This window comes from Morus notabilis, unplaced genomic scaffold (assembly GCF_000414095.1).
Source record: "Morus notabilis unplaced genomic scaffold, ASM41409v2 Scaffold2640, whole genome shotgun sequence".
Classification (NCBI taxonomy): domain Eukaryota; kingdom Viridiplantae; phylum Streptophyta; class Magnoliopsida; order Rosales; family Moraceae; genus Morus; species Morus notabilis.
The window spans coordinates 23,757-47,673 of NW_010367460.1; the positions used below are offsets into that span (position 1 = coordinate 23,757).

Below are 23,917 nucleotides of genomic sequence, written 5' to 3' on the forward strand. Positions count from 1 at the left end.
TGAGAGTTTACTGTAGCAAAAAAGTTAGATGTGATTTTATGTTAGAGCTTATTACTGTAGTAAAAAAATTATATGTGACTATTTCTGAGAGCTTTTTACTATAATAAAACTCGAATTTTAAATTCGAATCGGTAAAATAAATAGGAAGTAACATTATTAATAAAATTGTCTTATCATTAACTCTCTTTTTATTTTTGGAAAAAAAAAGAAGCGGTGAGATTTTAAATCTAAGATATTGTCAAATTTTTTTAACTCTTAAATTTATGTATTTTTAATTTTTACATAAATTTATACAAATTTCAAATAAAAAATTTAATTTATTGATATGTTAGCGCAGTATGTCCTTTTAAACTCAACACCATAGGTGATCGAGTGGAATTACAAGACTACGTAACATTACTAATAAAATTGTCTTATCATTAACTCTCTTTTTATTTTTGGAAAAAAAAAAAAGAAGCGGTGAGATTTTAAATCTAAGATATTGTCAAATTTTTTTAACTCTTAAATTTATGTATTTTTAATTTTTACATAAATTTATACAAATTTCAAATAAAAAATTTAATTTATTGATATGTTAGCGCAGTATGTCCTTTTAAACTCAACACCATAGGTGATCGAGTGGAATTACAAGACTACCGCCTACAGGCTGCAGCCACCGCCTAGTTCTACTTCTCTCACGTTTTGCCTTGACCAAAAAAAAAAAAAAGTAGAAAAAGAAGAAAACCCACACAACGGTAACCGGTGTGTTGGCCTTACTTGGCTTTAAGCGTTAATTACTAACCGCAAGGTGGGGTCATATGCATCAGAAAAGATCTGACGGCCCACGTTGGCCTAGTATATACAACTAGGGCTTACCGGATTGGAAAGCCCATTGACCCAACTATATAAGCTCTACAGTTACCACTAGAACGGTGCGGTGCAGTTCCTTCTGCCCTCCCCATCCCAACCCCCCCGAAAAAAAAAAATAAAAAATTTTTTTCTTCTCCAGTTCGTCTTCTGGGTCGTCTCTTCGCTCGGAATCGTTAGGGTTTCCGGCGAATTATCCATCCCTCTCCTCTTCTATCCTCCATATCATATTCATCCCCAGAAAAAAGAAAAAACCAAAAAATTTCCCAAATTACTTTCTCAGATTATTGATTCGAAATCCTTAGGGTTCGTTTCACATCTATCGATTTCGTTTGCAGAAAAAAAAGAAAAAATTTCTATAATTTTTTTGTTGTCTCTCTGGTGATTTATTCGAATAACAAGAGGAGAGGGAAAAAAATTATCGAAAAAAAATTTTGGAAAAAGAAAAAGAAGGATCTAGGGTTTCGATTTTTGTTTGATTTCGGTAAGATGGCGCAAATTCAGGTTCAGCATCAGGCTCCGGTGGTGGCTCCGAACGGCGTGCCGGCGGGCGGCGGCCAGTATGTGCCGACGTCTCTGTACGTCGGAGATCTGGAGCCGAGCGTCACCGATTCGCAGCTTTACGACCTGTTCAACCAGGTCGGTCAGGTCGTCTCGGTTCGTGTTTGTAGGGACTTGACGACCCGCCGATCCCTCGGTTATGGCTATGTCAACTACAGCAACCCTCAGGATGGTTAGTTTCTTCTAATTTTCTTGAGCAATTTATGTTTTGTTCGTTGACTTTGAATGTTGAATTTGTTCTTTCTGTCATAATTCTGTGTATATTTGTAGTTCATATAGATTTTTTTTTTTGGTATTCAATTGAGTGGTTCATTGACGCATGCACATATAGATAGACATGCATATAAGATCCATGCGATTTATTTATGTATTATTGGTTCCTTTTAATGCAGCCGCGAGGGCTTTGGATGTATTGAACTTCACTCCATTGAATAACAAGCCCATAAGAATTATGTATTCTCATCGGGACCCCAGTATTAGAAAGAGTGGGACCGGCAATATATTTATCAAGGTATTTGTTATTATTGATTTTATTTATCCGGCCATCTTTAATAAGCATGCAAACCTGATCATATCTTCATTCTTATATGATAATCTATCTCACTTGAAGAAAAGGAAAATCTTGTTGAACGGACGAATTTTGATGTTAATTTACTATGCGGACTGCTATCAAATATTAAAGTTTTGCTGACTACTGTCAAAAGATCATTATTGATTTATTCTTTTTCTATATCCTAATGCGACTTTGCTGTTATTTTAGGCATAGATTTTGGCCTTATTTGCATTTTGGTTTTCTTTCACGTGACTGCAGAACTTGGGCAAGGAAATTGACCATAAAGCATTACACGATACTTTTTCTTCGTTTGGCAACGTTCTTTCTTGCAAGGTAGCCTTGGATGCATCTGGCCAGTCCAAAGGCTACGGTTTTGTACAATTTGATAATCAAGAATCTGCTCAGAATGCAATAGATAACTTAAATGGAATGTTAATTAATGATAAAGAAGTATTTGTAGGGCATTTTCTTCGTAAACAGGAGAGAGACAGTGCTTCGAGTAAGACAAAATTCAACAATGTTTTTGTGAAAAATCTATCAGAATCTACGTCAGACGAAGATTTGATGAAAGTTTTTGGTGAATTTGGAACAATTACTAGTGCTGTATTGATGAGAGATGCAGATGGGAAATCAAAATGTTTTGGTTTTGTTAACTTTGAGGATGCAGACGATGCTGCTAGAGCTGTTGAGGCGTTGAACGGAAAGAAATTTGATGAGAAGGAGTGGTATGTTGGAAAAGCTCAGAAAAAATCTGAGAGAGAACTTGAGCTGAAGGGGAAGTTTGAGCAGAATATGACGGAAGCTAATGAGAAATATCAAGGTGTGAATTTGTATATCAAGAACTTGGACGATAGCATTGGTGATGAGAAACTCAAGGAACTATTTTCCGAGTTTGGTACAATTACATCATGCAAGGTATTAATGTCTCTTTTTTGTAGTTGGAACTCTGTTTTCCGTCCGTTCACTCTGTTTTGTAATGATGAACTGAATATTTTCTTTCTGTTCTTGATTTAACAGGTTATGCGTGACCCAAATGGAATAAGTAGAGGCTCTGGGTTTGTTGCTTTCTCAACTTCTGAAGAAGCATCTCGTGCTGTAAGTCTGCATTGATAAGTTGGTGTGATATACGTGCTCAGAAACTGACAGCTAATACTTTCCTTGCTTTTTATTTCAGCTTGCAGAGATGAATGGTAAAATGGTTTTCAATAAACCCCTTTATGTTGCACTTGCACAGCGGAAGGAAGAGAGGAGAGCAAGGTTGCAGGTATGGCTGACCGTAAGAGAAGGAAAGCTAGATTGAAGTTCATTTGTCTGCTTCATCATGCTTATTTCTGTTAATTTTAAAATTTAATTGTGGATGAATAGCCATGCATTTGGACGGGTTCATTTCTTCTTGTTGCATGAATGCTTTTGTGTTTTGTTTTAAATGGTGCGCGACACTAATTTGGACGAATTTGACTTCCTTTTATTAATCTAGTAGAGATCTTGTTAATAGTCTGTAATGCACCCGCCAGTCTCATTGTTTGGATTCTTGAGTAACTAATGCTTATGATTGATAAATGATGTGGTTTTGCATTGTTTTTTACATTTTACTTTTGTTTGATAGGCTCAGTTTTCACAAATGAGGCCAGTTGCCATGGCTACTTCAGTGGCCCCACGCATGCCAATGTTCCCTCCTGGTGCTCCAGGTCTTGGGCAACAATTTTTATATGGGCAAGCACCTCCAGCTATAATTCCTCCACAAGTAATTACTTACTAATTGTAACTTTTACATTTTGAATTTTGCTTTTGCTAGTACAACGATAGATTTCTGGGCATGTTTGTCCTTGAAGCATTTCTCCTCCAAAGTCTTTGATGGAAATGTGTTTCTCTTATCTTTTTTTTTTCAATACTACTAAATAGGATTTCTGCATGGTGAAGGTATCTTACAGTTTTCTATAATTATAGGCTGGATTTGGTTATCAGCAGCAACTTGTTCCAGGAATGCGTCCTGGTGGTGCTCCGATGCCAAACTTCTTTGTTCCAGTGGTCCCTCAGGGTCAGCAGGGCCAGCGCCCAGGTGGTCGACGTGGGCCAGGGCCAGTGCAGCACTCCCAACAGCCAGTGCCATTTCACGTCAGTTGAAACACGGCTCTCAATGTTCTTGGTACCTGATAAAGTTCATTCCAGTGTTTTTGACATACTTACTGGTTCATGTTTCAGATGGTTCCAAGGGGACGTGCATATCGCTATCCACCTGGTCGCAACATACAAGAAGTTCAAATTCCTGGTGTGGCTGGTGGAATGCTCCCAGTCCCATATGATGTTGGTGGCCTGCCAATTCGAGACGGTGCGGGACAGGCAATGCCTATTACTGCATTGGCCACAGCTCTGGCAAATGCTCCACCTGAACAGCAAAGGACGGTATGCTTACTATTTTTTTTTCTTGCACATTCTGCTGTTCAGAGCAAAATTTGGGTCGTTCACTCTCTTTTTTCCTATCCCTGCCCAATTGCTTCACCCAAACACACACTAAAAAGATGACGTGCATCACATCACCATTTCTTCTCAATGTAAATTCTCCTCTTGGTTGGACAGATGCTGGGCGAAGCATTATACCCCTTAGTGGATCAGCTGGAGCATGAGTCAGCGGCTAAGGTAACAGGCATGCTTCTTGAAATGGACCAGACTGAGGTTCTGCATCTGCTAGAGTCTCCAGAGGCTTTAAAGGCAAAAGTTGCGGAGGCCATGGAGGTCCTGAGGAATGTTGCCCAGCAGGCTAACAGCTCCGCCGATCAGCTAGCTTCATTGTCTCTTGAATGACAAATCTTTTCTCGTGAATGTGTTTGCTTTGATTGGAAAGATTGGCACCTGGTTCTATTGCCAATCAAACTTGCAGGGAGTGATTGTGATTTTGGTCTGGATGCCCTATGATGAAACTTTTCCCTCAGCAGTTTTCTTATCTTAAACTTGATACTTGGTTAAGATTTGATCTCCGGTTGTTATTTAGGATTCTAATTGCCGTCATGTTTTCTGTGTTTGTTTTTAGAACTTCAGACTAAGTCTTATCCCTGTTACTTTTCTCCCCAGCAGAATTTTATCGTTTTATATATTTAATTGTGTTTTCTAATGGGTGTGGCGTTTTGGTGAGAGATTAGTTAGTAGGTCTGTGAATGATGCTGCTCTGCCCTTGTTGACGGTTACATTAACCATAGTCAGGAAGCAACCCACTTATATAAGTCCCGTTTGTTTCGTAATAATGAACGTACCAAATCCGAAAGTTAATGCCAAAATGTTTAGCTGGAGAATGTCGTAATAGCCACTACAGGGGTGAAAAAGCATTATCTCACTGTCATTGTGCGGATAAAACACCCTTAAATTTTATATAGAATTTTTTATTTTAAAATTTTATAATGTTATTATATGGTTAAAACTCATATAAAGGTATCGTAATGGTGTTTTACGGGAGGAGGTAAAATACCTGGCCCATTTTTTTTGGGCAAGTAAATAGGGTTTGCGATAATCGGGAATTTTATAATTACTTAATGATTAAATTTGATAAATTTCGTTCCAGTTAAAAAAAAAAAAAAAAAATTGTTGTGGGTGGTCATTTTATGAATGGAAGATAGGCCCCCTTCCTAAACAGGCCGAAAAGGAGAGGAAGACCCGAACAAGTCAGCCGAATAGGGGTAGAATAGCCCCGATCAGGCCGGACAAGATTAGAATAATTCTGAACTGGCCGAACAAAAGAAGAACAACCCAACATGCTGAATGGGGAAGAATAGTCTGAATTAGCTAAACAGTGCCGAACAAAGGAAAAATAGCCTGGCGTGCCAAACAAGAAAAGAACAAAGGAAGAACACCCCGAACATGCTGAAGAGGAGAAGAATAGGCCGAACAGGCAGATCGGGTTGAGCAATCCGAACATGTCTACTTGACTGAGCAGTCTAAACAGGCCTACTTGACCGAGCAGTCCGAACAAGCGGATCAGGTCGAACAATTTGAACACCTGGTCTAAACCAGCTGAGCAATTAATTCGAACTGGCTGAGCACTTGGTTCGAACACCATCCGACACCGACTGGTGGAACATGCCAAGTGCCCAATTACTCAACTAACTTTGCCCAAGCTCATTAGCTCACAAAGGTACGAACATTTTCCCAATGTAACTCTACCCACTTATTTATTGCTCCCAATTAGAACACTGACTTGAGCGTCGGAGTGTCATTAGTAGACACCACACCGATGTCCTCCTTACTCTGAAGTCAGCTACTCTTTCATTGCATGTCAGAACAGTGCTAGGAATCCATTTCTAACAGTGCTAGGATCCGATCAAAAGATTCAAAACAGTGTTAGGACCCTTAACATGATTAGATGGGCGAGTGGTAATAATCAATAACCTTGGCGTCCAGTCCACTTCATTAAGTTACGGGGTTGGATGAAATAGCTATGCGCTACGGTGCTCGGTGCCGAAGTGAGCTTAATTCGAACATCACTAGGGATATGATCCGAACAATTTTAGGGATCCGACAAGAAGAAGTAGAGAACAGAGTCTGAGTACCATGCGCTTCCGCACACAATGTCATCAACAGTGAGAAATTTTGAATTTACGTTATGAGCAAATTGAATTCCTTATTATCAATTAAATAGTCTAATTTTATTGAATTATTTATTGTTTTCGTTATTTATTTTTTACATTCATTTCGAGCCTTTTGTTTGTTTGTTTTTTTTTTGTTTGTTTGTTTGTTTTTTTTTAAGGTTCTCATCGCTGCATTCCATATTTCACTTTATTTATTTATTTATTTTTTTTTTTGGCACCCACCGTCTTTCACTTTTCTCTCCAACTAACATTGTGAATATTTTATAGTCCATAAAACTATAACGCAAAAGTTTTGTCAAGGGAATTAAATCCCTTTATTTAGAATAAAGAAAAAAGACTTCAGGCTTCCGTGAGGTGCTATTTAGAAGAGTAGTTGAGTCAAAATCCCACCTACCGAAAAGTAAAAGAATCATTGGTGCTTATCAAACTCCAAAGGCACGAAATGCTTTAAAAATCAAAATTCAGAAAAAAAAACAAAAAACAAAACAAAATCCGACTAAGTCCAATGTCCACTTGCATTATAAAGTGACCTAGACCTATGCGACTATTATAAAAACCAAGACCAGCAAACAGGGGAAACTAAAAAAGATCTGGTTTGAAACATTGTACAAGGACAAAACCAGCAGGGTTTGTTGCAAACCTTGACGATGGACACAACTCCCAATGTTAACCATATCTCAGAGTGTTTCATCAAACCTCATTACACCCCAGAAGATTCAGAGAATCCCTTGTACTTGACACCATGGGACCTTGCAATGCTTTCCGTTCACTACATCCAAAAGGGCCTTCTCTTTGCCAAACCTCACACCAACAAAGATGAAAATTTCATGGGATCTCTTCTTGACAGGCTCAAGCAATCCCTCTCTGTTGCCTTGGTCCACTTCTACCCACTTGCAGGCCGTCTCAAAACCGTCAAAACCGAAAACCCACACTCGTATTCTGTCCACGTTGACTGCAATGACGGCCCCGGAGCAAAATTCATCTATGCAACTCTAGACATGACGGTATCTGATATCCTGTCGCCCGTTGATGTCCCTCCAATTGTTCAGTTATTCTTCGATCATGACAGGGCTGTCAACCACGATGGTCACACCACAAGCTTGGTTACGATTCAGGTGACTGAGCTGGTGGATGGGGTCTTCATAGGATGTTCCATGAACCATGTCATAGCCGACGGAGCATCGTTCTGGAACTTCTGGAACATGTGGTCTGAAATCTTTAGAGCGAAGGATAACAAAAACAAACAAATCTCGCGCCCACCAATCTTCAAGCGCTGGTTTCCTGAAGGTCACGGACCAATTCTAAGCCTTCCTTACAAGCATCCTGATGAGTTCATTGGCAGATTTGAAGCACCGAAACTGAGAGAGAGAGTCTTCCACTTCTCAGTGGAATCAATTGCCAAACTCAAAGCGAGGGCTAATTTGGAGTATAACACCCGCAAAATCTCTTCCTTCCAGTCCTTGTCTGCGCTTGTGTGGAGGTCCATAATAAGGGTCCGTAATCTACCACCTGATCAGGTAACAAGTTGTAGGCTTGCAGCCAACAACAGAGCAAGATTGGACCCACCCATATCGGAGAATTACTTTGGGAATGTGATTTACCCAATAAGGGGATTCACCACGGCTGGTGAATTGCTTCAAAATGATCTTGGCTGGGCTGCTTGGAAGTTGCACGAGGCCGTGGTCAACCACAATGACAAGTCAATTCGCGGGCTGCTTGATGCGTGGCTTAGGTCTCCAACTGTGTACCAAATCGGTAAGCTGTTTGATCCTTACAGTGTGATGATGGGGAGTTCCCCGAGGTTCGACAAGTATGGAAACGAATTCGGGATGGGGAGAGCGTTGGCGCTTCGGAGTGGATATGCGCACAAGTTCGACGGCAAAGTGTCGTGCTATCCGGGACATGAAGGAGGAGGGAGCATTGATTTGGAGACGTGTCTTCCGCCAGAGACAATGCGCGCACTTGAATCTGATAAGGAGTTCATGGAAGCCGCTGGTTTATCACCCCTTTAGCTGGGAACTTGTTTTGGAAAGTTGAATATTAATCTATTCAATGAAATGATGTGCCAAGCCTAACACTGTAAGGAACGTGAGGAATAAAATGAGTGACCTTTTCTTTTTGTTTTTTGTCGTTAATTATTCTGCTGTAGTAGAAACAGAGACGACGGATATTGCCATATTGAAAGATATTTGGATAATAGAATTAGTTGAATTCATGTATGCAAATATGTTAATCAATGGAACAATATGGGCTTGTTCTTTTAGAGTTTAACTTGAGTATAATTCTTGAATTGAATTTGAGTTATAACTTGAGTTAAATTTGTAACTTAAGCTCCGTTCTTTTCCCTAATTCGAATTTAGAATTCGAGTTTCACTACAGTAAAAAGCTCTCAAAAATAGTCACATCTAATTTTTTTACTACAGTACTCAAATTAAAAACTCGAATTAGCGAACCGAACGGACCCTTAAGTTTGTGTTTGACTGTATACATTTGAGTTATGGTTTGAGATAAGAATCTTTTTGAGTTTATGTTTGAGTGAGTCAAAACTTGAATTTGTATTTAGATAGTATTTTAATAAAAACTCAATGCAGATGAAAAATTTTAATAGGGTATATGGGTCGGGTTTTATTCGTCTTTTCGTTGTCAACACATAGAAAAAAAATCATCTCAATTAGAATTAAAACAAAAAAATTCTAGCATTTTTAAGAATAGAAAAAATAATGTTCATTAATTTGAGTTCGAGTTTCTGAACTCGATTTGAAGGGGAAACTTGAACTCGAATTTTAGTCCTAAACTCGAGTTTAAACTCGAGTTTAAACTTAAAAGAACATAAATTCAAATAAAGTTGTAACTCGAGTTACATTTTTTTGAGTTTTTCACTCAAAATTAAACTTAAAAGAACATAAATTCGAATAAAATTGTAACTCGAGTTACATTTTTTTGAGTTTTTCACTCAAAAGAACAAGCCCTATGTTATTTAAGTAGATACTTAGTGTAATTTTTGAATTGAATTTGAGTTATAACTTGAGTTAAAGTTGTAACTTAAATAAAATTAAGTAAAGCTAAATAAAATTAGAACTTAAAAGAACATGAACTTAAATAAAGTTAGAACTCAAATTTTTTTTTTTTTGAGTTTTTTAGATAAAAGAGCATGCCCTTACATTTTAGTCTGTTCAGATAATTTCACATCAAGTTCTCCTTTAGTATTAATATATTTTCTTCCACGGTCAAGCAAAACAATAAAAAATAAAAACTAAAAAGAAAATACATTTTCTCTCACGTCACAATTACAAGGTACAGAATCATTAGAATATGAGATATGCATAACATGGGTTGTCAAACATGATCATCTTTAACTAGATAAGTTGTCTGCTGAGTACTTGTGTCAGATTGGTGATGTGTTGAGATGACAAGCATAGATTCTTTTTTTACTACTTTTTTTAATCAATCTGTGTCAAGCATAGGTTAGTCGTGAATCACGTGTTAAAAAAAAAGATTTGTTAAGTAATAAGTTTTATTAGTCATTCGAATGCCTTATGAATGTGTAATGTACTAGAGCAAGTAGAGAAACTTAACAGAGATTACAAGTAGACAGCTACTTTTGCTGATTCTAAGAAAAGGTTTATTGGACATGTTTAATATTAATAGGATATCACCACCTAGAGAGGTAGTTGAGAGGTAATTACGTTACAAAATTCTCTTTCACAAAATCCAATTCAAAAAACTATCAGCATAAAAACTTTGACTGCATAAGTAATATTAAAGAAAAAAAAAAGAGGGAGAGAGAGAAGCAAACAGCAAACCAAATTTGACCATAATTGTAGAATATATGAAGACAAAAGTTGTTGCTTTCCACAACTCTAGTTATGACTAGATAAGTTGTGGACTATGTGGTATTATTTTTTTTCTTCCTATTCTGAAGGAACAGGTGAAATCTAAATTGCATATTAAGTTTAAGAAATCTAATTAATCGTTACTACATATATAACTAGATGAGCTCTGTACCATTTTTTTTTTTAATACCGTTTGGAATGAACCCGAGCACTCTTAATTCGATATTTCTATAATGCACAGATAATTTATGTATAAAACAAAAAGCCATTTAGAATAGAGGGACAATTGCGTGACAGTGTACGTATGCAGACAAGAAAGATTGTCAACTCTAATATTTGCCATAATGAACTCTTCTTCCTCGCCAAGGCAGGACACATTAAAATTTAAAATTCAAAGAAAAAGAGAGAACAAAATATGACCAAGTCTAATCCCCACTTGCATTATAAAATCCTGAAAAAGACATTTAACAAGAAGTCTGTCCGAAAAGCAGACCAAGACCTATGCACCTATTATAAAAACCAAGACCAGCCAACAAGGGAAACTAAAAAGATCTGGTTAGAAACAGTAGAGTAATTATGCAAACCTTGACCATGGACACAACTCCCACTGTTAACCATATCTCAGAGTGTTTCATCAAACCTCATTACACCCCAGAAGATTCAAAGAATCACTTGTACTTGACACCATGGGACCTTGCAATGCTTTCCGTTCACTACATCCAAAAGGGCCTTCTCTTTGCCAAACCTCCACACACCAACAAAGATGAAAACTTCATGGAATCTCTGCTTGACAGGCTCAAGCAATCCCTCTCTGTGGCCTTGGTCCACTTCTACCCACTTGCAGGCCGTCTCAAAACCGTCAAAACCGAAAATCCAAATTCGTATTCTGTCCACGTTGACTGTAATGACAGCCCCGGAGCAAAGTTCATCTATGCAACACTAGGCATGACCGTATCCGATATCCTGTCACCCATTGATGTCCCTCCAATTGTTCAGTCATTCTTCGATCATGACAAGGCTGTCAACCACGATGGCCACACCACAAGCTTGGTTACGATTCAGGTGACTGAGCTGGTGGATGGGGTCTTCATAGGATGTTCCATGAACCACATCATAGCCGACGGAACATCGTTCTGGAACTTCTGGAACATGTGGTCTGAAATCTTTAGGGCAAAAGACAACAATGACCTACAAATCTCACGTCCACCAATCTTCAAGCGCTGGTTTCCTGAAGGTCACGGACCAATTCTAAGCCTTCCTTACAGGCATCCTAATGAGTTCATTGGCAGTTTTGAAGCTCCAAAACTCAGGGAGAGAGTCTTCCACTTTTCAGCCGAATCACTTGCCAAACTCAAAGCAAGCGCTAATTTGGAGTATAACACCAGCAAAATCTCTTCCTTACAGTCCTTGTCTGCGCTGGTGTGGAGATCCATAACAAGGGTGCGTAATCTACCACCTGATCAGGTAACAAGTTGTAGGATTTCAGCCAACAATAGGGCAAGATTGGACCCACCCATATCGGAGAATTACTTTGGGAATGCGGTTTACATAATAAGGGGATTCACCACGGCTGGTGAATTACTTCAACATGATCTTGGCTGGGCTGCTTGGAAGTTGCACGAGGCTGTGGTCAACCACAACGACAAGTCGATTCGTGGGCTGCTTGACGCATGGCTTAAGTCTCCATGTGTATACCAACTCAGGACGCTCTTTGATCCTCATAGTGTGATAATGGGGAGTTCCCCGAGGTTCAACAAGTATGGGAACGAATTTGGGATGGGAAAAGCGTTGGCTCTTCGGAGCGGATATGCGAACAAGTTTGATGGTTGTGTGTATTGCTATCCGGGACATGAAGGAGGAGGGAGCATAGATTTGGAGATGAGTCTTTCGCCAGAGACAATGCGTGCACTTGAGTCTGATGAGGAGTTCATGGAAGCTGCTGGTTTATCACACCTTTAGTTCAGAGCTTGTTTTGGAAAGACAAATATAATGTATTCAGTGAAATGTTATGCCAAGCCTAACCATATAAGGAACATGAGCAATAAAATGAGTGACCTTTCCTTTTTGTTTTTATTTTTATTTCTATTTTTATTTTTTTATTGAGGAGAGGAGATCCTTCATGAACTCAATGCACAAAACTCAAATCGGCTTTGTACTAAAAGCTACCAATACATCCAGTCCGTTCAGATAATTTCACATCAAGTTCTCCTTTACTATTAATATATTTTCTTCCACGTTCAAGGTCCAGAATCATTAAAATATGAGAGGTATATGGGGTCATTCTTCAAACTAACTGATCTTATTTATAAGATGGGTAATAAAGAGATGGTCTGTATTAGTCACTCAAATGCCTTAAAAGTTTATCTAATTAGAGCAAGTAGAGGAACTTAACAGAGATTACAAGTAAACAGTTACTTTTACTGATTATAAGAAAAGGTTTTGTCGGAAATAGATTAGATAGGTTTAGTGATAGTTTATACGTTATCAATAAGATTTAAATTCTAGAGTTTAAATTTTGTAGTATAGGATAAGATTGTTAAAGATAGAATTTAGAGTTTATCTAGAAGAAGATTAGATTCTCAATCTCTTCTATATACTATTTTATTTTTCCGGTTATGGGAAGATTAATAAGAATAAATATTTTCCCCCAAAATCCTACATGGTATCAGAGCTTAGGCTCTTAACCTAATCTTCCAATGGCAAAAACTGCCATGGCCGGCGCCAACAGAAGTTCCTCTTCCATGAGAGATGACGCATAGAGTTCGCAAGACAATTTAGCCACAGTCCAAAGCAGTGATGATGGCGTTTCCCTCATGAATCTTCCATCTAATACGTTGCAATTGACGGCACACAAATTAAATGGGAAGAATTACTTGTCTTGGGCTCAAACCGTGACGCTTGTAATCGATGGAAAAGGAAAGTTAGGGTTCCTGACAGGCGAGGCAAAGAAACCAGGGGAGAACGACCCAAAGTTGAAGACATGGAGATCCAAAAACTCCATGGTTACCACATGGCTTATCAATTCCATGGATTACTCGATTGGAAAGCCATTCTTATTCCTTCCAACCGCCAAAGCAATTTGGGATGCCATACGAGAGACCTATTCCGACTTTGAAAATTCATCTCAAATATTTGAGATAAAATCAAGACTATGGCAGGCAAGACAAGGGGATAGAGAGGTCATGGTTTATTACAACGAGATGGTGAACCTTTGGCAGGAATTGGACTTATGCTACGAAGAATGGGACTGCACCAATGATAGCATGCGCTATATGAAGAGGATGGAGAATGGCAGAGTGTTTGTGTTTTTGGCTAGACTCAACGGGGAATCAGATGAGGTGAGAGGTCGGATTTTAGGAAGGAAACCACTTCCATCCATCCGAGAGGTGTTCTCTGAAGTGAGAAGGGAAGAAAAGCGAAGGAGTGTGATGATGAAGAAAGAAGTAAGAGGAGTAACAGAGGCCGAAACTGCCTTGGTTTCTCGGGGGGGGGGGGGGGGGGGGAGGGGGGGGGACGGAGACAGGAGAAACACAAAGAAGAATGATAGGCCATGGTGTGATCACTGTAAGAAACCTTGGCATACACGGGAAACATGCTGGAAATTACATGGGAAGCCGCCGAACTGTAAGAAAAAGAATGAAGGGGGTGGCCGAGCATTCCAAGTTTCAAATGATGACCAAGGGCAGCAAGTCTCAACAGAAAGCTCTCCTTCACAAAGGAACAGATAGACCACTTGTTGAAAATCATCCAATCCTCACAATTCTCTGTAAATTCCTCAAATCCATCATGCTCTTTAGCCCAGAAAGGTAACTACCTCACTGCCCTTGTTAGTGTCGATTCCGATATAAATTGCTCGTGGATCATAGATTCCGGTGCAACTGATCACATGGCAGGATCATCAAAATTGTTCTATTCATTTAGTCCATGTGCAGGAAATCAAAAATTTAAAATAGCAGATGGATCCCTTTCAGCCATAGCTGGGAAAGGTTCCATTGCTATCTCTCCATTCATCACTCTTCAAAATGTTCTTCATGTTCCCAATTTGTCATGTAATCTCTTGTCTGTCAGTAAACTAACTCGAGACTTAAACTGTCAAATTCACTTTTTCACATCTTCTTGTAAGTTTCAAGATTTAAACTCGGGGAAGACGATTGGCAATGCTAGACAAAGTGGAGGACTCTATTTCTTTGAAGATGGATCAAGCTCGGGAAGACAAGCTCAAAATACTTGTTTTAAGTCTATTTCTGTTTCTAGCAATAAAGAAGTCATGTTATGGCATTTTAGGTTAAGACGTCCAAATTTCTAATATCTTAAATTTTTGTTTCCTAGATTGTTCATCAATAAAAGTCCATCTTCATCTCAGTGTGAGATTTGTGAATTGTCAAAACATCACCGGGCTTCCTTTCCTCCACAACCCTATAAGGGCTTGATGGATACTGACCTGCAATGAACAATTTCTAACAACTAACACACACCAAACTAGCCTAAGTATTTGGACCCTTCTTGGGCCTCCTGGAATACATCTTCCCAAACCCAACGTCCCCTAACAGGGCTCAAAACCATTCACAGTTATCCATAGCGATGTTTGGGGACCTTCTAGGGTTAGCACTTTCTCTCAAAAAAGATGGTTTATCACCTTCATAGATGATCACACACGGATAACTTGGGTGTTTCTATTAAAAGAAAACTCTGAAGCAGAAGAAGTTTTCAAAAACTTATACAACATGGTTCAAACACAATTTGAAACTAAAATTTAGGTTTTCCGAAGTGATAATGGGAAAGAATATTTTAATAAAATCTTGGGCAAATTTTTCTTAGAAAAAGGGATTATACACCAAAGTTCTTGCAATGTCACCCCTCAACAAAATGGGGTGGCGGAAAGAAAAAATAAACATTTTCTTGAGGTTGCTAGGTCACTACTTTTTACAAATAATGTTCCAAAATACTTGTGGGGTGAAGCAATCCTTACTGCCATGTTCCTAATTAATAGAATGCCCACAAGAGTTTTGAAATTTCAAACACCATTGAACTATTTTAAGCAAAAAGTTCCCACATCACAGCTTGTCACTGATATTCCACTTAAGGTATTTGGTTGTTTTGCATTCATTCATGTGCACAATCATAATCGGGGGAAATTGAATCCTAGGGCAAAAAAGTGTCTTTATTAGTTACTTACCAACACAAAAAGGGTACAAATATTTTGACCCAATTTTAAAAAAGGTTTTTGTAACTATGGATGTGACATTCTTTGAAACACAAAAATATTTTTGTAAGAATAATCTTCAGGGGGAGAGTGATAGTGAAGATGCAAATGCGAGGTTAGAAACTGAACTTGACTTGCTTGACCCTCCTACTCTGCTTGATCCTGCTGCTGCCGAATATCCTCCTGCTGATCCTACTATTGCCGAATATAACAGGAACCATGATCCTGTCGAGAATGACCCCTTTGAACCAGTAAGTAAGGAAGCCTCAAACCATCTAAATATGAACCCTATGTCTTTAGAATCAAGTCCAAATCCATGTCTAGAAAATGATATTTTAGAAATTGGGAATGATGGAGGACCTCCTTCAATGGCATTAGATGACCGGTTAGGAATAGAGATGTGTGAAAAATCAACTGAAAAAATTCAAGAGCTCCGTGTCTACTCGAGAAGAAAACCGATTCAAGGAAAGATGCCATGAATCCAACTTGGGAACGGATCCAGAGTCCCCTTTAGGTACATCTCTGTCTCAATCAAAATCTTTGGAGTCTAGTGTCCAAGCTAAGTCTATTAATAACTTGGATGTTCCTATTGCTCATCGTAAGGGGGTTGGATCTTGTACACAACACCCCCTGTCCAACTTTGTGTCCTATGAAAAATTATCACCTTCTCTTCGTGCTTTTACCTCACAAGTTGCCTAGTGTAGAAATTCCCAGAACAGTGCAGGAGGCTCTAAACGTTCCTGAATGGAAGGAGGCTATTCTAGAAGAGATGAGGGCTCTAGAAAAAAATGAAACTTGGGAAGTTGTGGACCTACTAGTGGGAAAGGCAACTGTTGGCTGCAAATGGGTCTTTACAATCAAATACAATGCAGATGGCACACTAAAAAGGTACAAGCCCCGGTTGGTAGCTAAAGGTTTCACACAAACATATGGGATAGACAACTCAGAGACATTTGCACATGTTGCAAAACTTAATACAGTTCGAGTACTTTTGTCTATTGCAGTGAATTTAGACTGGCCACTACAACAACTAGATGTGAAGAATGCATTTCTGAACGGGGATCCGGAAGAAGAAGTTTATATGGACTCCCCTCCCGGTTTTGATAAAAAATTTTGTTCTAAAGTGTGCAGGTTGAAAAAATCACTCTATGGACTTAAGCAATCATCAAGGGCTTGGTTTGAAAAGTTTACTCGGTGTGTGAAAAGACATGGATACACTCAGGCGCAGACAGACCACACTCTATTTATGAAGTTCTCAACTGGAGGGAAAGTTACAGTTCTGATTGTCTATGTGGATGATATCATCCTCACTAGAGATGACTTGGCAGAGATGGAGAGGTTGAAACAGTGCTTAACTTCTGATAAGTGCATGAAAATGCACCTAAATTGTTCATAATTGCTAAATAAATTAAGTTTTAATTAAATATTTTTGTGGAATTAATATTTTGTGGAAGTATTTGATTTTCATTTAATTTAATTTATTTTGTAAGGAAATAAAACATTTGGGCCAAAACTAAAGAAAATGGAAATGAAGCCCATCAGCAGCTGTCCGCCGAGCCGCACCAGTCCCTTAAGCCGCCACGTGTCGTTTTTCTGCTGCACTTCAGCCGCGTGGGACCCAGCTGTCCCCATGCGTACGCGCGCTTGGCGCGCACGGATCGCTCCCTCGGGCAAGTTCACTCCACGCGCACGTCAACCACTTTGCCATCCACTTCCGCGTGGGTCCCGCCATCCAGCAGCTCTCCAACCGCCTCTCGCCACACGTCCCGTGGGGCCCAGATGCTCCCTCACACACGCGCGCTTGGCGCGCAACTCCTCTCCCCTGGGCGAGTTCCTTCCACTCGCGCTTCAGGCGTTTTTCTATCCAATCTCCGCGTGGGCCCCAGCCGTGCAGAAGCTCCCACTTACAGCGCGCCACGCATCCAAACGTATGCAGCTGTCGCCCATTTCTTCATTTCCGTGAATCACAGCGCGACACGTGTCCCACCCGTTGGGATTCTTCAGCCAGTGATCCGTTTTGGTTCCGTTGGATGGTTTCAGCATTCAATCTCAGATTAAAGCCTTATAAATCCACTTTATGGATAAAACGTCCCTTTACATTTTATTTGCTGATTACAACGTTTTTACATGGCCCAAAAACTCTATAAATAGGGCCATTGTCAAGGTGATTAGTGTTGTTGATTTTTAGCCTAAGTTTAGACATCTTTTTCTCTTTGGTGAGGTTAGAGAGACACCTATATGTGAAGTGATCTTGAGTGGATTTTGATTCTCTATTTGTTCTCCAAAGTTTATATATTTGAGTGATTAATTTTCTTCTATCTTCTTCTAATTTCTCATATTGATATATTTTATTGTCAACTTTTATATAAATCTAGTCAAGCTCTTTTTATGTAATTGTTGTATGATATTATATATTGGTAGATATTATTTTGTGAGTAGTCTTTTACTGCAATATTGCCAACGGTATATTGTCGCTTTTAGATTTCTCATAAGATAATTTTTCTTAATACTAAACGTAAGAATTTTACTCACTCGAATACATTTTAATTCACATGTTATTCAAATATATATTTTCCGATTGTTAGTTTGAGATGTGAAACTTTCAATTGAGTAATCTCAAGGATTAAAATCCATTTAGGTGAACCAAGCATATAGGGGAATCTCAACGCCTTACCAGTTTTAATTATATAATTTTCTCCTATATTTTTCTTACACTTAAACTTTTCAATAAAAACTCCATTCTCTTTTATTTTAATTTTATTATTTATCTCCTAACACTTTTTATTTGCTAATCGTTTCTTGTTTATTTTGTCACTTTCTCGTGGGATCGACCGTCCTAATTGTGCTACAATTGATCGCTTGTTTTGTACACATTTGGACGTAATCAAATTTTGGCGTCGTTATTGAGGAGGTGCGTCAACAAGATTGTTTAGTAGATAATTAGCCAAGTACTTAATCTTTATTTATTTGTCTTTTTGTTTGTCACGTTTTTGTGATTTGTATATTCTGTTTCATTATCTTTTGTTTTGTCTTTTAGTGTGATTTAGTGGTCGTTTTTGTTAGTGGTCTTTTAGTGTGTGCGTTTTGTGTTTTAGTGTGTTAGTAATTATTAAGTAAAAAAAAAAAGATCTTTGCTTTGTCATATTAGGTTGTAAAACGTGTTGCTGTTATCTACTTTTGTAAAAAAAAAAAAAAAAACTTTTCTGTTAGTTTGACTTTTCATTTACTATTATTAACGTTTTTGTGACTCCAATTTTGTCCATTTTTTTTTAGCACGTTTCAAAAAAAAAAAAAAAAGTGAAACGTTGCTGTGTTATCTACTTTTACAATTATTGTTGTTTCCAGATTCTAATTTTTTTTTTTTGTTTTGTACCGTTGTTTTTAGTTAAAATTTGTACATTTGTTTTAGTGTATTAATCTGTTAGTTTTCGTTTTTTTTTTCTTCACTTTCAAAAAAAAAAAGTTTGGCGTTTATTTTTTTATTGTTTTATTTTTGCTTTTAATTTTCTGTTATAAGTAGTTTTAATTTTTAAGTTGTGACTTTTAGGTGACCAATTTAGATATTAAATTAGAACTCTTAATTTGTCATAATTTGTGTAACCTTAGGTTTTAGAATAGTATTAACTTAGGGTACTAATATCTAACATTTAACATTTCATAAAACACGTCATAAAACTTAATAAAACTTAATAATTTTTCAAGCAATTTTGTGGAAACTTTGAAAAGTACAAACTAAGAGAGTTCTGTCTAGGAGGCTGGTTCCTATTAGCGTTCTACGCCACCAGTCTTTCCTAAGAACGTTGCTCTGTCTAGGATGTTGGTTTTTAAGGAGGCTTCGCCCCACCAATATTTCCTGGGAGCACTCTTAGGGGTTGCGATTCATGGTTCTACATTATTGTTTTCTTTGTTTAAGAAAAAAATCAAAAAATTAAAAAAATTAAAAAAATAAAAAAAAGTGAAACGTTGTAGAGTGAATGAATCGTTATAGAGACGAATCAGGGATATTCGCAAGAAAACCGGAAAACCCTAGTGAAGTTTCTTCCCACACGTCTAGTCCTCCTTCGACCCCAGCCTCATTAGCAATTGAAAATCCATTCGCAATGGCTCAAAACGAGGAGGTCCAACAGAAGATGTTGAACGATTATCCCCACCCTACGCGTATGGCCACACCGTCATGCATAATGTTTCCCCCTAATATGCCGAATTTGGATTTCAAGCCGGGCATGATCCAACTCTTGCCGACCTTTCATGGGTTAGAGAGCGAGAATCCATACGTACATATTAGGGAGTTTGAAGAAGTGGTGGCCACCTTTCACAACCGAGCTGAAGCCGCGGACTCTGTGCGATTGAAATTCTCCCCCTTCTTTTTGAAGGACAAGGCTAAAAGTTAGTTGTATTCTCTGCAACCAATGGTTTGAAGCGACAGATCTCGACCTTTACCCAGAAGGACAATGAAACTCTGTATCAAGTTTGAGAACGGTTTAAGGATCTGTTAAATCAGTGTCCTCACCATGGTTATGAGAGTTGGCGCCTCGTCAGTTATTTTTACGAAGGACTCACGATCCGAGAGCGCCAATTTGTGGAGATGATGTGCAAAGGTGAGTTTCTCCAAAAGGACCCCGAAGAGGCTTTTGAGTATCTTAATGAGTTAGCCGAAAAAGCCCACACATGGACTGGTCCAAATGCTACTGACAGCACCAATCAATCCCGACCAGCTGGAATCTATCAACTAAGGGAAGAGGACAATCTCAAAGCCTAAATTGAGTCTTTGACACGACAAATTGAGACCCTCAAAACCAAAGAAGGTAGAGAAATTCACATAGTTGCTAGGGCAGAGAGATATAAGAGCCTTGCTTCGTTTGTGGAGGGGTGGAGCATCTAGTTAAGGATTGCCCTGCTTACAATGAAATGAGAGGGGTTTACGAGGAGCAATGCAATACCTTAGGGACATACAACAAACCTTTCTCTAACACATATAATCCTGGCTAGAGGAACCATCCAAATTTCAGTTGGAAAGATTCCAACCAAGCGCAACTATCAGGAGGACAATGGAGAACTGAGCAACAGCCGCAACCACCAAAGGCGTATTCTGCACCTCAATACAATTCGCAACAGCCAAGGAGTTCTCTTGAGAACACTTTGCAATCTTTCATGGAAGCGCATAGTAAGACGAATTAGAAGTTTGAGTCACTATTCACGCAAATGGTGGAAGAAAGTAAAGAAATGAAGAGTCAAATCACGAAGTTGACTGGAGCTTTGACTGTTCAAGAACGCGGCAAGTTCCCTTCACAAACTCAGTCAAACCCAAAGGGCCAACCTTGAGGAGTTTGTTTCCACACTTTTGTATCATATTTTTGTTTCTTTATTTCGATTGGTGTGTTTTGCGTGCTTTTATTTACAGTTTGTTTTTGTGTGATTTCATATTTGTTTGTGTATTTTGACGAATCAATTCAAGAGGCTTGGCTTTGTTCCAATGTTCATCATCCAGGTGTTTTCTTTTCCTGTCTTCTTCATATTGCATATATTTTTAAACATTGAGGACACTGTCTGATTTTGGGTTGGGGGTGGTGAGCATATTCATGCGTGAGATTAATTTTTGTCTTGTTATTATTTTGGGTCAAAATTTTTGCGAGATTATCTGGGTATGATTTCGAAATGTTCGGTTTGAGTCAGTTTTTGCTATCTTAATTACCAAGAAATGATTTTCAGAGTTATTTTTTAGCACATGCCAAACCCTTGTGGTAAGATGGTTGTTAACACATCTAGTTGAGAAAAATTCTTGAGTTTAAGTTTTTCATTTTTGGTGAGTTGTGAGTTGAGAAAATAACTTTTTGAACTTTTATTGATCTTTTGAGTTGGTTGATTCATTAATGGAGCACCATTACTTGACTTGTGACATTTACTTAAGGGGTGATTTTTGGTTAGGAATAATTTTAGAATTGAGCCATGTATTATAAATATTTATCATTTTTCTTTTAATTTTCTTCAAAAAAAAAAGAAAAAAAAAACAACCACGAAAAAAAAGAAAAAAAAAAAGAGAACAAGAGCATCATTTTATCATCAATGTTTATGTAGTTTGGTTGCACTCATGTCTTGTGCTGCATAACAGTCAGTCAAAAGAATGCCTTACTACATCAGCTTCGTCAAATATATGTTGTCTCTTGCCTCAAAAGAAAAAAAACAAAAAAAGAAAAAAAGAAAAGGAGAAAAAAGTTTGTGTATATTTGTTTGTATTTTTCGGCTCTTTATTTATGAGATTTTCCTTTTGACCAGAATGAAATCCCGAAAGCTTGTTTATTGTTTGAGTGATGGGTTGTTCCAAATTTTTGATTTGCCTATCATTTGATCAATGTTCGTTTATTGGCTTGTCCTTAAATTGCCTTCTCTCACTTGAGCATTGATTGATTGACTTCCAACTCCATGAGTGAAAACCCTTTGCATTAAAACATTTCTGACACCCGTGAGGTAAATGGAGTTGAGGCTTTTTCTTGGTGAATGTTTCGATGCTATTTGTGTTATGGACTGTGGTAAGAGAGATATGGTTTGGTGCACACACACACGACTCTGGAGTTATGAATGAAGTAGTTTTGATAGCATTTTCTGATGACTTACTAATGTTTTGTTTGATTGCTTAGGTGATTTTGCTAGTTTTAATTTGAATTTTCAGTTTGACATAATTTTTCTTTCGCTTGAATTGCTAGGGACTAGCAATAAGCTGGTTGGGGGTTGTGATAAGTGCATGAAAATGCACCTAAATTGTTCATAATTGCTAAATAAATTAAGTTTTAATTAAATATTTTCGTAGAATTAATATTTTGTGAAAATATTTGATTTTAATTTAATTTAATTTGTTTTGTAGGTTTATAGGGAAATAAGACATTTGGGCCAAAACTAAAGAAAATGGAAACGAAGCTCATCAGCAGCTGTCCGCCGAGCCGTGCCAGTACCTTAAGACGCCACATGTCATTTTTTTGATGTACTTCAGCCGCGTGGGACCCAGCTGTCCCCACGCGTACGCGCGCTTGGGGCGCACGGATCGTTCCCTCGAGCGAGTTCACTCCACACGCACGTCAACCACTTTACCATCCACTTTCGCGTGGGTCCCGCCATCCAACAGCTCTCCAACCGCCTCTCGCCACGCGTCCCGTGGGGCCCAGATGCTCCCTCACACACGCGCGCTTGGCACGCAACTCCTCTCCCCCGGGCGAGTTCCTTCCACTCGCGCGTCAGGCGTTTTTCTATCCAATCTCCGCGTGGGCCCCGGTAGTGCAGAAGCTCCCACTTACAACGCGCCACGCGTCCAAACGCATGCAGCTGTCGCCCATTTCTTCATTTCCGCGAATCACAGCGCGACACATGTCCCACCCGTTGGGATTCTTTAGCCAGCGATCCGTTTTGGTTCCGTTGGATGGTTTCAACATTCAATCTCAGATTAAAGCCTTGTAAATCCAATTTATGGATAAAACGTCCCTTTACATTTTATTTGCTGATTACAACGTTTTTACATGGCCCAAAAACTCTATAAATAGGGCCATTGTCAAGGTGATTAGTGTTGTTGATTTTTAGCCTAAGTTTAGACATCTTTTTCTCTTTGGTGAGGTTAGAGAGACACCTATATTTGAAGTGATCTTGAGTGGATTTTGATTCTCTATTTGTTCTCGAAAGTTTATATATTTGAGTGATTAATTTTCTTCTATCTTCTTCTAATTTCTCATATTGATATATTTTATTGTCAACTTTTATATAAATCTAGTCAAGCTCTTTTTATGTAATTGTTGCATGATATTATATATTGGTAGGTATTGTTTTGTGAGTAGTCTTTTACTGCAATATTGTCAACGTTATATTGTCGCTTTTAGATTTCTCATAAGATAATTTTTCCTAATACTAAACGTAAGAATTTTACTCACTCGAATAAATTTTAATTCACATGTTCTTTAAATATATATTTTTCGATTGTTAGTTTGGGATGTGAAACTTTCAATTGAGTAATCTCAAGGATCAAAATCCATTCGGGTGAACCAAGCATATAGGGGAATCTCGACGCCTTACCGGTTTTAATTATATAATTTTCTCCTATATTTTTCTTACACTTAAACTTCTCAACAAAAATTCCATTCTCTTTTATTTTAATTATATTATTTATCTCCTGACACTTTTTATTTGCTAATCGTTTCTTGTTTATTTTGTCACTTCCTCGTGGGATCGACCGTCCTAAATGTGCTACAATTGACCGCTTATTTTGTACACGTTTGGGCGTAATCAACTTCTGAGTTTGAGATTAAAGACTTGGGACAATTGAGATACTTCCTTGGCATGGAAATCGCAAGATCCAAGAAGGGCA

The 23,917-nt window shown here is 38.3% G+C and overlaps 3 protein-coding genes and 1 pseudogene across 3 annotated transcripts; 3 read left to right on the forward strand and 1 right to left on the reverse strand.

Moving 5' to 3' along the window:
• The first annotated feature begins 874 nt into the window (after positions 1-874).
• LOC21385831 (polyadenylate-binding protein 2) lies at positions 875-5,069 on the forward strand. Its single transcript, XM_010112506.2, has 9 exons — positions 875-1,579; positions 1,800-1,918; positions 2,219-2,875; positions 2,978-3,055; positions 3,135-3,224; positions 3,567-3,704; positions 3,908-4,075; positions 4,163-4,363; positions 4,538-5,069. The coding sequence occupies exons 1-9, from the start codon at positions 1,336-1,338 to the stop codon at positions 4,760-4,762; spliced, it is 1,920 nt and encodes a 639-aa protein (XP_010110808.1). The 5' UTR covers positions 875-1,335; the 3' UTR covers positions 4,763-5,069.
• A 1,942-nt stretch (positions 5,070-7,011) lies between these two features.
• LOC21385833 (uncharacterized acetyltransferase At3g50280) lies at positions 7,012-8,800 on the forward strand. Its single transcript, XM_010112508.2, has one exon. It carries the CDS (start codon positions 7,185-7,187, stop codon positions 8,547-8,549), a length of 1,365 nt encoding a protein of 454 aa, XP_010110810.1. The 5' UTR covers positions 7,012-7,184; the 3' UTR covers positions 8,550-8,800.
• Positions 8,801-10,817: 2,017 nt separating this feature from the next.
• LOC21385834 (uncharacterized acetyltransferase At3g50280) lies at positions 10,818-12,443 on the forward strand. Its single transcript, XM_010112509.2, has one exon. It carries the CDS (start codon positions 10,947-10,949, stop codon positions 12,327-12,329), a length of 1,383 nt encoding a protein of 460 aa, XP_010110811.2. The 5' UTR covers positions 10,818-10,946; the 3' UTR covers positions 12,330-12,443.
• Positions 12,444-19,991: 7,548 nt separating this feature from the next.
• On the reverse strand, positions 19,992-20,090 carry LOC112094370 (annotated as a pseudogene).
• Positions 20,091-23,917: the final 3,827 nt, after the last annotated feature.